At 43.0% G+C, this 14,662-nt stretch overlaps 1 protein-coding gene across 2 annotated transcripts in view; it reads left to right on the top strand.

Annotated features, from left to right (window-relative positions):
- The window catches only part of RUNX1 (runt-related transcription factor 1), a 254,648-nt gene that overhangs the window by 186,425 nt on the left and 53,561 nt on the right, over positions 1-14,662 (top strand). For both annotated transcript variants that reach the window (XM_008568321.1, XM_008568322.1), the window contains one exon: positions 1,319-1,423. In XM_008568321.1, the coding sequence (XP_008566543.1) occupies positions 1,319-1,423 (105 nt within the window). The remainder of the gene's footprint in view (positions 1-1,318; positions 1,424-14,662) is intronic.

The following is a 14,662-nucleotide window of genomic DNA, read 5'->3' as shown; positions in this document are numbered from 1 at the left end:
GACACTGAGGGTTGCGATCCGTTGCCGGTCACGAAAAAAGACAAAAAGGAAAAAAAAACATGCATGACAGTTGAAAATATTCTGCTCTAACTTGGGAAAGGAAAATAATTTGAGTTTTAAAATGGTAAATGGTTTTTGGAGTAGATAAGGGAGCGGATGGGCATGTTTTCTTTTCCTTTCACTTATTTTTGGTTTTATTTCATGCTACATGATTGAGAGGAGACACTATGTTAACTGACGTTCAGTTGAAATGTAGGACTGAACACCATACATAGTCAAACTTTAGGGTCCTGCTATACAGATAGGACCTATGAGAAACAGAGAAGATAAATAATAAAAACAAACACAACACACACACACACAACGTTTGAATACCATATGCCAGATACCTTTTTAATGGTTTACTCATATTAACTCATATAATCTCCCCCTAAACTCCATCAGGTAGGAAAAGTTGCATGTACCGATCTTCCAGGTGAGGACACTGAGGCACAGACAGGTGTAATGACTTTCCAAAGGTCAGCTAGCAAGTCCATCCTCTGAACCACTTGACCAAGAAGTAATGTTTTTAAATTATTAGATATGTGCAATGGGGATGCACTCACTTTCATAAGTACATGTAAAATGTTTACATGGAAATCCATGTGTATATTTATATTAATAGTACTTATTGAGTCTCGGTCTGTCAGTTACATATCCTTAAGTCCATTTATTGACCATAATTTTGTTCTGGCTAATCCCATGAGTGCCTCTAATAACATCTGGCATTTAAAAATAATATTTAAAATCAACCAGCAATTAGTATTTTAAAAATACACAGAGAATAATTCTAATTTAGCCTATCCTCACATTTATTCTATCTTTCCTAATCCTCAGAGGTACCAACAAAGTTAGAGAAGAAAGGTGGTTTGCTTAACTCCTCTCTGCCCTGAGTTTAGAGATAATTGGGGAGGATGGTGGAAGTGGGGGGTGGGGGGACAGAGTGGATATCTGCCAATCTGACTCTATGGTTCCCTGAAGTCTTGAACTGAAAGAAAAGAAATTCTAATCTCTCTTGATCCTGTGTTGTTTTTTAATGATTAGATTAAAGCCATATAACTGTATGAACTGTAACACCTAGACAAATACCATAGGTATGCATTCCAGAATTTAAGCAAAGCCAAACTCAAGGGACTGTTGGAAAAACCAGTAACTGGTGCTGGAGGACTGCCACCTGTCCAGCTGGAAGGCTGGAAAGCATAAATAAATGATCAATTACCTATCAGGTATGCTCAGGCCATCACTTCATTCCTTTGTGTCCTCTTTTGTGTCCCAACAGGCAAGAGCTTCACTCTGACCATCACTGTCTTCACAAACCCACCGCAAGTCGCTACCTATCACAGAGCCATCAAAATCACAGTGGATGGACCCCGAGAACCTCGAAGTAAGTGGGCCCCCTTTGGGGCTGGTATATACTCCAGGCTGGTACACTGAGGGACCATGTCTCAGAGTCTTTGGGTTCAACCTCTCCCCCAGGGGGATGTTAGGCCCTGCAGGGAGAACGAATTTCATTGTCAACACTCTTATTCCTCAGAGGTCGTCTCTGACCACTGGGCTCTTTTTGAAGCATCTTCTTAGAGGGCAAAAGGAAATTAAATTAGACTCAAGTGCATGTTAAAACCATTTCAGGGCTGCATGAGACTAAGAACTATTCTTTCCAATATATGGTGAAGTTCAACAGAATTAGAAACCAACAGTCAATGGAAGATTGACCAGGAACAGGGGCAGCCACAAAAGGCTTGAGGGTCAGAGTGGACCACAAGTGGCTGATTACCATCCATGCTGTTCTTTTATTAATTTGTTAAGGCAGGAGATAAAAACTATGAAAATGATGCTTTTTTTTTTTCTGTGACACAGATCAAAATCTTATTACAGGATTGTTTAAAATAGAGAATGGAAGGGTAGAAGAGTGCCAGGGGAAAAACCAGTAAATATAGAAAGATTGTACCAAAAAATAGCTCCTATGAGGAAAGCTTTTAAAACAAGAGTGGGGTTGTTTAGTCTGCAGAAAAGATGTCTTCCCAGTGACTTAATGACTATCTTTGAGTAAACACAAGAGTAGCACTCTTTTCCAGAACCACACCCTTGCCAGGAGCTGAGGCTGGGTTACAGTTCCAGGTCTGTGGAGCTGCTGGCTGGAGCCCCCGCCCAGCATCTGCATGCCTCCAAACCACATCAGGTCCCTGGCAGAAAATTAATATTTTCTCTTCTCGGAGTGAGGAATATTGAAAAACAGGGCTTCCTACTATCCCCGGAAACTGAGATGCAGGGAAGTCAGGTCGTAAAACGAAATGGTTAAGAATTTGGGCTCTGGGGCAAAATGAGCGGACTTCTTAAGCCTTCAGCAAGTTATGGAACCTCTCTGAACCTCAGTTTCCTCTTCAGCAAAGTGGGATACTAAAGAGAGCTTTTTTTTTCTAAGATTAAATGAAATTATTTTATGTGCCCAGAACAGAGAATGAGCTCAGGAAATGTTAGCGATCCCCAATAGAGCATCCCTGCCTTTGTCTCTGGCTGCTGGTCGCAAGGGCCAGTCCCCTCCAGACAACCTTCTCAGCGTGATGGTTCCTAAGGGGTCTCTGAGATAGCCCCCCAGGTTGCAGCTCTCTGCAAGCCATCCTGTGATCACCACTCATGGCAGCCTTTCCTGCAGGCCTGGCTTCACCTCACAGCATCAGGATCACCTGCTAGAATTACTGCCCATGCTGCCTTTGATTTCCCAATGCCCAAGAGTGGGTAGAGCTCAGTAGAGAGCCACCACACCCACCAGAGACAGGCCCCCAGAACATAGTGTGCCATATATGGGTGCCTTGCTTCCATTTGCTGTGCTTGGTGACTCCTCTACTTTTGACCTCATTTTTCTCCAGAGGGCCCGAGCAGCTTTTTCTCTTTAAGCCCATTCAGACTTTCTGGCCACGTGCAGATTTGGGAAACTTGGACTTAGTAACATCCCTGATCCTTCTTTTTATGTCAAAAGGAGGCCATAGGCACAGAACCATGCAGTCATAACAAAACCCTGGAATGACTGTGAGCGCTTCCTGGGGTTCCAGAGTAAGCATGGCAAACTGAAAACTAACAGTGACCCTGCATTAAACATGGCATAAACACCAAGTGCCCTGGCTCTCCACAGAGGACCAGAGAGGAAGCAGGCTCAAATTACAGCAAGGTGCAGGTTGGAGGCGAGGCAGTTTTTAGGTGTAAGGAAGTCAATTTTGAGAGTGATTAACCTTAGAAAATAGCTCATTCAGGAGGCTGTAGAATCTCTATCATTAAAAAAAGAAGTAACAGCCATCTCTTGGCCAGTTAAAATGCCAGCCTGCCTGAGGAAGAAGCTTAAACCAGTGAGACCTTCATCTACCCTCTCCAGCTGTTATCCTCCCATGCATGGAAGAGGCCGGGTTTTGCCCCACCTCCAGCATTTCCTGTAGCATTCAAAGATCTGGCTGAGCTTCAAAAACAAATGGCGGCTGCTCTGACTTTTAAGAATTAGCAATCAGAGGGGAAAAATACGTCCTTGCGACTGTAATGGGCTGCCTGTATAAACAGTTTACTTGGCCCCTGCTGTTTTATAACTTATGAAAACAGTTGTTATGGACAAGGGCCCTGTGAACAGAGAATGGATTTGCTCCAAAGAGCCATCCATTTTTGCTCAGTTTCTCCTGCCAAATGGAATTTGGGGTCTTGGCAAAAATCGAATGGGTGGAAATAAGTATAAGTGTGCTATAAAGAGGGGTTATAGCCCCATGTAGGCGGTCTCACATTGCACAAGGGACTTCTAGAAAAAAGTCCAGTGCACACACACTCCCAGCGTGACTTGGGTCATGTTGGGCCATCACTGCTAATTTTAGTGTGTGGTTTTCTCCTCATTATTGATTCAAGTGGGAGCTCCTTGTTAGAGCTTTGCTCACAGCCACGCTCCAGTGTCATGTTAAGGCACAACACTGCACCCAAGTCAGGACACTGAGACGGTGTAAGATGTCTGGACTCGTAAGACCTCCCGGGTCCCTTCCATGCTTATGGTGCTATAAATTCTGGCAACTCTGGCAAAATGGCCATGGCATTGCCAAATCGAATAGCTTTGAAAAGTTCTGTTTCATAAAATCAAAGACTATGAGAGTTAGAAGGGACCTGAGAGAACCCTCAGGATGATCACCTTTTAGACAAGGGAAAGCAGCTCCGGAGAAATGAAACGATCTGCCTAGGTTTAAAAGAAATAGTTGGTGATGAAGCCAGAAATAGAATGAGTTCCTGGAGCTAATCCCATACTCTTATCCATCCATCTGTCCACCCACCCATCTGTCTCTCCATCCATACCATACTATCTGCGTATCCCCCCGACTTGGCCTCAGTACCCTCCTGTTTGAAATGAGGCATTGGCTTATACGATTTCCCACATTCGTCACAAATGGTAGTGCCTCATTGCAGCCAGTCTTGGTCATGCTGCTGGGATAACTCGATGTTTCCCTCTCTTCTTTCATGGTTTTCAGTGGTGAAGCTGTAGCAAAAAAGTGTATTCCAAAGAGAACTGAAAGTGTTTTTCATTTCAGATCATTCCTTGCTCTTTTGCAGTAACTGACCTGCCACTTAATAAGTCAAAACTTGTTTCTTCCACATTCCATGGGCTTTTATTTTTACATCTCAGATCAATATAGAAATTATTAATTGTTGGTAAATTAAATTAATTATGGAGAAAGAGCAGCATCAGAAGGTATTCTCTGCCCAGCATCAGTTCTTGCAAACAGCAGTGAGGGGTCTTTTTCCAGTTAGGAGGTAGAACACTTAGTAGCTTGTTAACATATTGAAAGATAGTCTCTTCCTTAAGCGTGAAAGATATAGTAAAAGGATTTTTCAGGAAAAGGATATTTTGGAGTTGTTTTATATGTTTTTTATATGTCTGAGGATGTAATGAAAAACTCTAGCACTTAGCCCACCTGTCTACAATTTTGGTGACTATATGATAATATTGAGATACCAAAGCATATTCCTCTACGGATAGTTCACTAAATAACTTGGATGTGTGAATTAGCTCAGGGCCATGGAGAGGTTGAGGAGATGGAGCAGCTGGGACCCTAACTGACCCATTATGGCCCCATTCTGGGTGTGTAAATCGGGTAGCTATCACCTATTTGGTCAAGTATCCTTTCCATTGGGAACACTGAGAAACCTAATTAAAAATAAAAATTGAAAAGGTTAATAAAGCAAATATTGGCCATTTCTGGGATAACTTCTGCCCTTGGTTAAAGAAGTTCTTCACAGTGACTGGGTTCTGCTTGAGCACTTGAGATTTACCATAAAAGATAGCAAAGCAGAGCCATTACTTAAACATTTTAGAGTACTTTTCGGAGCACTCGCCTCCTTGCTGACTAATCTTTTTTTTATAGGGAGTTAGAGTTAAAATAGGTCCATTGAAGGGCCTAACTCTTTACCACTCAGTTGCTTTTTTTTTTTTTCCTTTTTGTCTTTTTTACTGACCGGTAATGGGATTGCAACCCTCGGTGTTGCGCCCACACCGTGCTCAGCCAGTGAGCGGGAACCGGTCTCCACATGGGATCTGAACCCTCGGCGGGAGCGCCGCCACGCTCCCAAGCAGCGCACTCTCCAGTGCGCCACCGGGCCGGCCCCTCAGTTGCTTTTTTAAGTACCTTGTTGAGCTTATGTCTTACATGAATATAATTTTCTTTTATGATTTTGAATGTAAATGGTAAAACTATTTTATGAATATATATAGGATCTTTATATATGGCAAAGATTTTCCAGGACCCCAAAGGGTATATGCTTCTGCCCTGAGAAGCAGCATCCCTCCCAATACAACTCTGAGTGAGCTGGGGCGGGGGGTTGCGAACTCTTGGTAACTAGCCCTATCTTACAAAGAAACCACTAAGAATTTTCAGATGGCATTTATATTGCTATAGAAAGGAAGGAAAAAAAGATACCAGAGAGAACCCAAAGAAATGATCCCAGTACCTTCTAAGTCTAATGTAGGGGGACAGAGAGGAGAGAACAAACATGGACTGAAACTTAAACCATTATTTTGAATTTCTCTTCCCATCTGGACCATTGCAAAACAATATCACCATTTGGAATGCCACATTAGTGAGGTCGAGATCTAAACTAATATATTGCAGTTTTTGTAAGAATTTATTATATGACATTCTAAAAGAAAAAAAAACTTCTGTCTGCATTTAGGCTTCCATTTCTTAATCTTAAAATGTGTAAAAAGATATCTCGGTCCTGAATGTGGGGACCTGGATGTCCACACTGGCACCATCAGTCCAGTGGGTGTGAACTTGGGCAATTATCTTAAGTACTTTAATCCTCGTTTTCCTCTTCTGTCCAATCAGGTTATGGGACAAGATCATCTCTATATTAGTTCCCACTCACAAGGGTAACAAAATATTGTCAGCAAAACACAGCCATACGTTCCCCACAAATAGGGCCCCTTAGAGGCCACAGCCTCCAGGCCTCCGTCTTGGGCGGTGCCATCCTACATCACATCAGACAAATCCATGTGCACACAGGAGGTACATTAGATGTTATTTTTTTTGCTGTAAATTTTTGAAAGAGCTTTGTAGTCTGTTTTTGAAATTCTCTGGCTATGAGTAGCTCATTTAATTTCCTGTGGCCCTGATTTTCCTGCCATGAACATGTAGTTACAAGCAGAGACTGAGATCCCCTTTTGTGCACTTGCTAACTATGCAGGTGCCAATACTTGGGTGAGTGGCTGGTCCAGCTGAGCCTCTGAAAACAGTGACAGTGGCCATACTGATGTCATGGGGCTGTGAGGCTGAACGTGACAGCCTCTCTGAAACTCTTAGAACCATGCCTGGCACGTAACAGGTGTTCAGAAGACATGAGCTATTATTTGTCTTAGAGTCCTTTTAGAAATGAGAAAACTTTAACAAAAATGATCTGTGAACCCTAAATTTAAAAATTGATGAAGTTGCCTTAACATTACTTTTTTTGACATTTAATTAAACATTTATAAATCTTGATTTTTTTCTTCAGTTTTCATTTCACGTTTAAACACAGTAAAATTTCTTTTCTGACATATTTACAGGCCTTGAAACACTCTGGGTACTTTTTTAAAGTCCCTAATTTGTAAAATAGCCTTGTCCCCAAATATGACATTTGTGAAAAACTCAGGGAGAAAATTCTTTTCTGAGTAACGTTAAAAGTCAGTGCTTGAGAAATAGTATGTAGGTCTTTTTCAATATATGCATGGTATGGCTACAGAAGAGTCTCTTCCACATTGTCCTAGAAAAGTGTCGTGAAATGTGGCAGTCTCTTGGGGTCAGAATTCTTGCACTAGAAGAAAGCAGCTCATCTCCCAAGGTGCCTGGAATCTCTAGCCACAGCCAGGCTTTGTAGGAATAGAAACGTGATTAGCCATTCTTTGAGTTTCCTAAACCAGCGTCCAGCCGTGGAGACCCTCCCACGTGTGCATGGCAGCTCGGTCTGTTGCCCGTGTACTTTTGGCCTGGTGGAGTGCTCCCCCCGCCTGCCCCCTCCTCAGAATGGTTGGCCCCGTCCCTGTGCCTGCATCTTCCATAGCATGGGTGGACCCATGGCTTGCTGATGGATTGCAGTTGGCGGTCCCAGCGTCACAGCACATTATAACATGTCTGCTTCTCCGCTTTTGGGTGGATTTAGAATTTACTTTCCATTTTTCCACTTTCCATTTTTCATTTTTAAAAAAACTCTCCTTGAGTTTTCCTAAAGACTTGGGTTTTTTCCTATAAGCCATGTAGCTAGGAAAGGCATTAGTAATAATTTGATACACTGGATCTCGTAGAACTGCACCACTACCACCAAAAAAAGAAAAAGAAAAAATTACAGTTTAACTTAAATAAGTAAAAGCTGCTCCCTTACACTTAGATCTGTGTTTAAGTTCATCTGAGCTAACTTGCAATTTTTTCTTTAAAAGTTTTTTAAAACTTGCTTTTTTGCTATGAATGTATTAAAAATTGACAATACAGAAGGGATAAATTAGGTATAATCTATTACTGTGTATTACAGCTATCTTATCAGACATATCACAAGACATTGACATTTAGTTGGATGTGAAATGCCTTTTTCATAGTATGATTTACATGTGGTATATTTTCATCAACTTTTACATGCAAGTTATATAGTATCACTAGGAAAATTCACTATAGTCAATAGCCAAATATTCTGGATATACATCCATAAGTGAAAGCCAAGGTAAAGAAAACATTTAAGTACCCAAAGCAAAGTTCTTTTCTGTTTGCCTTTTTTTAAAGTAACACAATGGGATTAATCTGCCAACTCCCTAGACCCCATCAAGTAAGTTAATGGCAATACATAGTTTGGTACCTCCCTGATTAACGTATACTCATTTTCTTTTAAAGCAAGTATTGACTAAAACCCAGACCATTATCAAAATCTTTCAGCATACTTTCATATACTGAAATGCCAAACATTTGATATTTTATTTTTGTTTGTTTGTTTTTGTTCACTATGGCTCAGAAGTCATCTTCTGGTCATTTGAGATAAAAAGTAAACATCTGAAATAAGTAAGTTCTTAAGTACTATATAAATGTGTGGCTCTTTGGGATTTGTTCCTGGTATCACTTTAATTTTACTTACCTTTGAAGTGGGTTTATGATATTTCCAATTCATTCATTTTTAAAGAGCTAATGAGAAATGAGCAGGGTCACATGCTTGCAGGCATAAGCCAGAGTCTCAGAAGTGAACTGCAGTGCTCAGGGAGCCTCGGGGACAGAGAGAGGAGTTTGCAGCTGGACCAATCTGGTTTCAAGCCTGATCCCTGCTACTTACCAGCTGTGTCTCACTGTTTCCCCATCCGTAGAATGGGCTTAATACTACTTATCTCACTGAAGCATGAGGATTAAATGAGATAGCCTGAGAGGCAAGCTGGAGCGGTGGCTGATTTCCCAGTCTCCAGAGCTGGCTGCCTGATTCAACCTCACCTCTCTTTCATGACCAGATTAACCTCCCCAAACTCAGCCCCTTAAGTATAAAACCAGAAAGATGATATCCCTATTTTAGGAGATTCTGTGCAAGCTGAATAAAGTAATCCATGTAAGGACATAGCACAGTGCCAGGCACAGAGGTGCTCCTTAAATATTAGCTGTTATTATTAAAGCACATGCCCTGAACACAGACAGGTCCAGGTCCCTTTCCCTCATCCCAGAGCCCTTACCAGGGGAAACAAATGGAATTCTGCCCACATGGGGACAAATATTTGCCATTGCCAAGTTACTTTAAAAAATCTTGGCAGGTTGGGTCTTCAGGATACAGTACAATAAAAGCTTTTCTCTCTCTTTCCTTCCACCCTACCTATTATTAACTCCACATACTTAATCACTGAACTGGCTTCAACACATTTATTCCTCAATGAAGCACAGCCATGGGTTGGGTCTTCAGGATACAGTACAATAAAAGCTTTTCTCTCTCTTTCCTTCCACCCTACCTGTTATTAACTCCACATACTTAATCACTGAACTGGCTTCAACACATTTATTCCTCAATGAAGCACAGCCATATTAACATATTACCCGCTTCCTTCAGGGAAAGACGGTCTTTTTCCAAACAATTAAAGGTTTTATCAACCGAACATTAAGCACCTATACTATTGTGAGACCTGCCAAGCCTCTTAGCATCTAGAAGCTTCTACTGGGTCATCTATAAGATGGAAAGAATAATATGAGCTCTGTCTACTGCATAAGATTGTTTTGGATGAATTGAGATAATATACATCAAAGTGCTTTTTAAACAGTCTATCAGGTAGATAATATAAATATAATAGATATGTAATTAGGTAATTGAAAAAAATAGAAAAGTCTGTTATTGTTTTGCATGTAATATACAAAAATCTCAGGGATCTTAAGTAAGATAATTATCGGTTTCTTGAAGGTAGATTTTATCTTATCATATCTTTCTGAAGAAAATTAGAGAAACAATAGAGACATTTAAATCAGTCCCAATTGTGAATCCATGTTTTTAAAGATTTTACCTTTGCCATTAAAATATCTTGATATTTTCCTTGCCTGCAACTATATACCCATTAAAAATGTTGGAAGAAAAAGAAGCAACCTTGGCAAACAGTTGAGAGTTGAGTTTTATTTGAATACTTTTTTCCCCAAAGCCAGATAACAGTTTTTCTTCTAAAACACTATTATTTCATGTTGTTGCAATGAAACACTCCTGTAACCAGAAGGCTTGGGAAGAGGTGCAAAGCGTGTAAGACTTGCTGAGTCCTTGTTCCTTCTGATCCCCCCATGGCTTTTTATATATGCTGCTCGCCTGGGATTTCTGGATTTGATTTCAGGGAGGTGAAATGTTACACCGCTGAGTCTTAGTGCCAGTTTCCCAGGACGAGTCAGAAACTGCAGCTGCTTGGAGGGGAGAATCTTTCCAGGCTCCAGAGGCGGCTCGCTGTCCTGTTCATTTGCTGACACGCCGCCAGGAGCAGGTTCTATTCCTTGGGTGATTCAGCCAGGCTCAAAATAAATAGGTAGCTGAGTGCAGGGAGAAAGAACTGGAAACTTCTGAAATTTGAGTCTTGAGGGCTGGGCTGTTCTCCAGAGCTGCTCTGTTGAACTCTAAAAGGAATCCTGAGCCCTGGGCAAGGGAGCAGCCCAGCCTAGTGGAAAGACCGCTGTCTGGCGGGGAGTAGAGTCAGGTTCTGCGCCTGCCTCGCTCTGGGAAGATTAGCAACTCACATCTCCTAGAACCTCAGTTTCCTCCTCTGCAGAAAGAGACAGAGGGATTTCATACTTTTAAAGTTCCTTATCAGCTCCTAAAAGTATGATTTGACGTCTGTAGGAGCAACTGTGCTTCCAAAGTGTCATCTCAACCTCGAGAAAGACAGCTTGTGGGCCACTGTGGTCAGCTTGCCCAACTGGGGAAACCAAGACTGTGACTGGGAAGGTGGAGGAAGGGCAGGTGGAGGAAGAGAGTGGGGGGGAGAATGGATCTGCGCTGCCCCAGGCTGGGGAAAGAGATGAATAGAGGTCCGCTCGAGGGTGGCATGCCGTAGGTAGGGAAATCATCCTAACTTGATTTCCCATGGCTTTGGCTATACAAAAAAAAAAAAAAAAAAAAAAAAAAAAAACATCCTTAAACCCACAAAGTGCTCAATTGTCCAAGCCCCAACATGGCCAACTTCCCAAAGCTGGCCAGGCAGAGACCTTGGTGTTAATTCCTCCACCAACTAAAAAAAGATGGTGTGAGTTCTGTTGCCTTAATTGTTGGGTGTTTCTGAGCAGGGCGGCCCTCCTCCTTTGCCTCCTCGCACTATTATGGGCTGTTCTTCATTACCTGCTCCTACCTATCTTCACGATCTAGCCGCAAACAGCTTTGGTTGACCACACCACTTCCCTATTGAAAGTTAATACTGTTTGACTCATTCTGTGTTACTAACCTGAAGCCAAAGAAAACAAGCCAGAGAATAACCAGCTTGTATGGAGTTTGGAAAGCTCTCAGAGGCCCTGCTTTCAAAATCCTATACAGTAGCGTTACTATACCTCTCCACTGCAGCTGCAAAGAAAATGAAGGAAGATGAAGTGGCTAAAAAAAATAATAAAAGTTGGGGGGTGGGGAAGAGACAGGGAAGGGAGTGGGGTGGGAAAAAACTCAGCATAATCTGCAGTATGTGAGGGCTCTCTCACTGAGCTGAGATTTTGCTTGCTTTGACACACCAGAGTATTCACACAGAAGAGGGACTGTTGACAGAGTTAAAAGGAGAGAAAAGTTCAAAACATTTGTTGAAAAGGCTGTTCTATTGCGTACGTAACAGAGAAGAACTGGAGGCCACTCCCACCAAGCCAGCCTTCCACAGGGGAGCCGCAGGGAAAGATGGGCCAGGGGGAAGGTCTGTTACTCTCAAATCTGGAAAGGGTCTGGAGAGAAAATGTTGCCAGGGTTTGCTAGGGAAGTAGCCTGGCCTGGGATAGCCTTCTCTTTCTTCCTTCCATAACTGACTCAGATGTGGTCACCAGGGTGAATAGGGGCACTTTCCCTCCCAGCATCACCTGGCACACAGTGGGCCCACAGGTTCACCACTGTGCTGTGGCTCTTTGGGAGTCCAGGCAGATAGCCGCTACCAGTCAGGTAACTGGTAGAAGAGGACTCCCTCCCCCCAGATACCCCTTCACAGCTGGTGGCTGCTTCCTGCTGATGTTGACAACAGTGGGTAAAAGCCCAATCCCCAAACAACCTGAAAGCTTTGTCTCTGGATGGTGCGAGGTAGGGCTGATGGTTTTTTAAAACCAACTAGTTTCTGCTGGCTTTCTTACCAGTCAGGACTCAGCAGCTATGAGTGGCCGAGGTGTCACCGTTCTTTTGTAGCAGCCGGGGTCTGCTCAGCCATCTGGGCTTTGGCTGGTCCCTCTAGGGCAAGCCAGCCTAGAACTTCAGTTGGTGTTGATGATGTAAGAGAGGAGTCAGAATCAGATGCTCTGTCCCTGCTGCTGGGAAAGCCCCGGGGCCCAGCAGACAGGGCTTTTAGAAAGAGGAGGGAAGTTCCTCCTCCCTTTTTAGAAGTACAGAGGAGTAGAGATCATCCCGCACATGGCTGGGTGAGCATCCCAGAGTAAGTCTACTCCCGGAAAGAGGCATTCATTCACTTACCCATTTATTCATTCATTCAACATTTATTGGGGAATCACCCAACCTTCAAAGGCCCTCAGTTTACCTCGGTCCTGTCCAAACACTCTCAGGATTTCTCTGCTAATTATGCATGCTATCTGCCCATTTGGGAGGAGATCGAAGATTCCTGCAAAGAGGTGGGAAGGCCTGCGTGGAGAATAGCAGTGCCCTGGCCACACTGACGCGTGGAGTTTACAGGATTGTTTCTCCTTTCCTCCAGGCCTTGCTAGCCATGCTGAAGACCTGAATTCCAAAGCCAAATCACAACTTCAAGGCACATTTCATGAGTCCGTACTCACGTCTCAACACCGCCCTCACCTGCCACCAAAACTTACCCTTCCACAGGAGCAATAGACAAACCCATACTACCTGTCAATACCACTCCCGGCTTACTTTTTAATTACACTCTAACTGGGGCTTCCCTTGAGACAATGCCTTAACTGAGGGAGGGCTGGTAACCCTGGGATTGCTGGTAGAGGAGAAAGAATCTTGAACTTGTGAGCTTTCTGCACCCTTAGGAGGTTGTCTCCGCCGCCCCCACAGGGTGCCGCCTCTGGTCAAGAGCAAAAGACACCAGGGGGATCTCCACCCTAAGCTACAATGACCCCTTCAGTCACCAGACAGCAGCAGGAGGGGATGATGAGTAGGGATTCTGACTGCTCTGCTCGTAGGGAGGGCAGGGGCTCAAAGAGCTCACGTGAGTGGGCTAAAACCCCCACTGCCGGTGACTCTGAGCCTCGAACTCAGGGGCCTGAGTTTTGTTTCTATTTTTCTGTTGTGAGTCCCAGGAGCATGGTGTGGGGAGCAGGAAGGCCCTGTGTGGGCTTCGCCCACAGCTGTGTTAGTTGTGGATCTTGCTGTCACCTGGGCTAGCTTTGCCAGTGTGTGTTGTTGCTTTCCAGGCCTGTCCTTTTATCTTGTCTATGGCAGCTTCATCTTAGCCTGTGTCTTGAGGGGGATAATGGGACACCGTGTGTGTGTGTGTGTGTGTGTGTGTGTGTGTGTGTGTGTGCGTGTGTGATGTATGTATATGTGTGTACTTGGATGTGTGTGTGTGTTCGTACATCTGTATATGTGTATGTGTGTGATGGGTGTGTTTGTGTGTATGTGTGTATGTGTGTATTATGTGTCTTTGTGTTTGTATGAGATGTGTATGTGATATATGTGTTCAGGTATGTGACTGTATCTGTGGTGTATGTATGTGTGTGTCCATGTGTATCTGTATATGTATGATGTGTGTGTTCATGTGTGTGTGTATGTGTGTGTTCATATATGTGTCTGTGTATTTGTGTATGTATGTATGTGATGTGTATTTGTGTATGTGTGTCATGTATCCGTGTGTGTCTGTATGTGTGTGTATTTGTGGATGTGTGTGTACTGTGTAGGTGTGTGGATTCATGTAGGTTTGTGACTGTGTATGTGTGTGTGTGAACATACTCACTACAAAGAAACAAGGGAATCTACTGCTGTTCTTTGCTACACTCAATGAAGCACAAGGGCCTTTTATTCATTCTTTTTTATTTTTTAGTATGATAAAAAAAATAGAGAAACTGAATTTTGACAAATGATTTAACTTCTGAGAATGCTCCATGAAACTCCCTATGCTCAGTTATGACATTTTTCCTCAACAAGTAGTTTTTCTACAGTTACGCTTCAGCTGAAAAATTTTAGTTTCAATGTCCTTTGTCCTAAATGAATTCTACTTTCCTACAGCCTAGTGGAGGACAACTGGATGGCAACAATCATGGAGGATCTGAGTAATCATTTATTTAATCAGTCCATCATTCAACCAACATTTAGTGAGCCTGCTAAGTGCTAGGTGTTCTTATGGGCACTAGAGAGATGGCTGTGAAGAAAAGAAACAAAATCCCTGTCCTCATGGACATTATAGTCCAGTGGACATGGATAGACCATAAGTAGCATTAATAAGTTCTATGGAGAAAATCAAAGCCAAAAGGCTAGGGATTGGCTGGGGGGGGGGAGAGTTTGT

This window comes from Galeopterus variegatus, unplaced genomic scaffold, assembly GCF_000696425.1.
Source record: "Galeopterus variegatus unplaced genomic scaffold, G_variegatus-3.0.2 Scaffold398, whole genome shotgun sequence".
In the NCBI taxonomy this organism is placed as follows: domain Eukaryota; kingdom Metazoa; phylum Chordata; class Mammalia; order Dermoptera; family Cynocephalidae; genus Galeopterus; species Galeopterus variegatus.
Note: the sequence above shows the minus strand (reverse complement) of the source record. Positions and strands in the feature narration are given on the sequence as shown.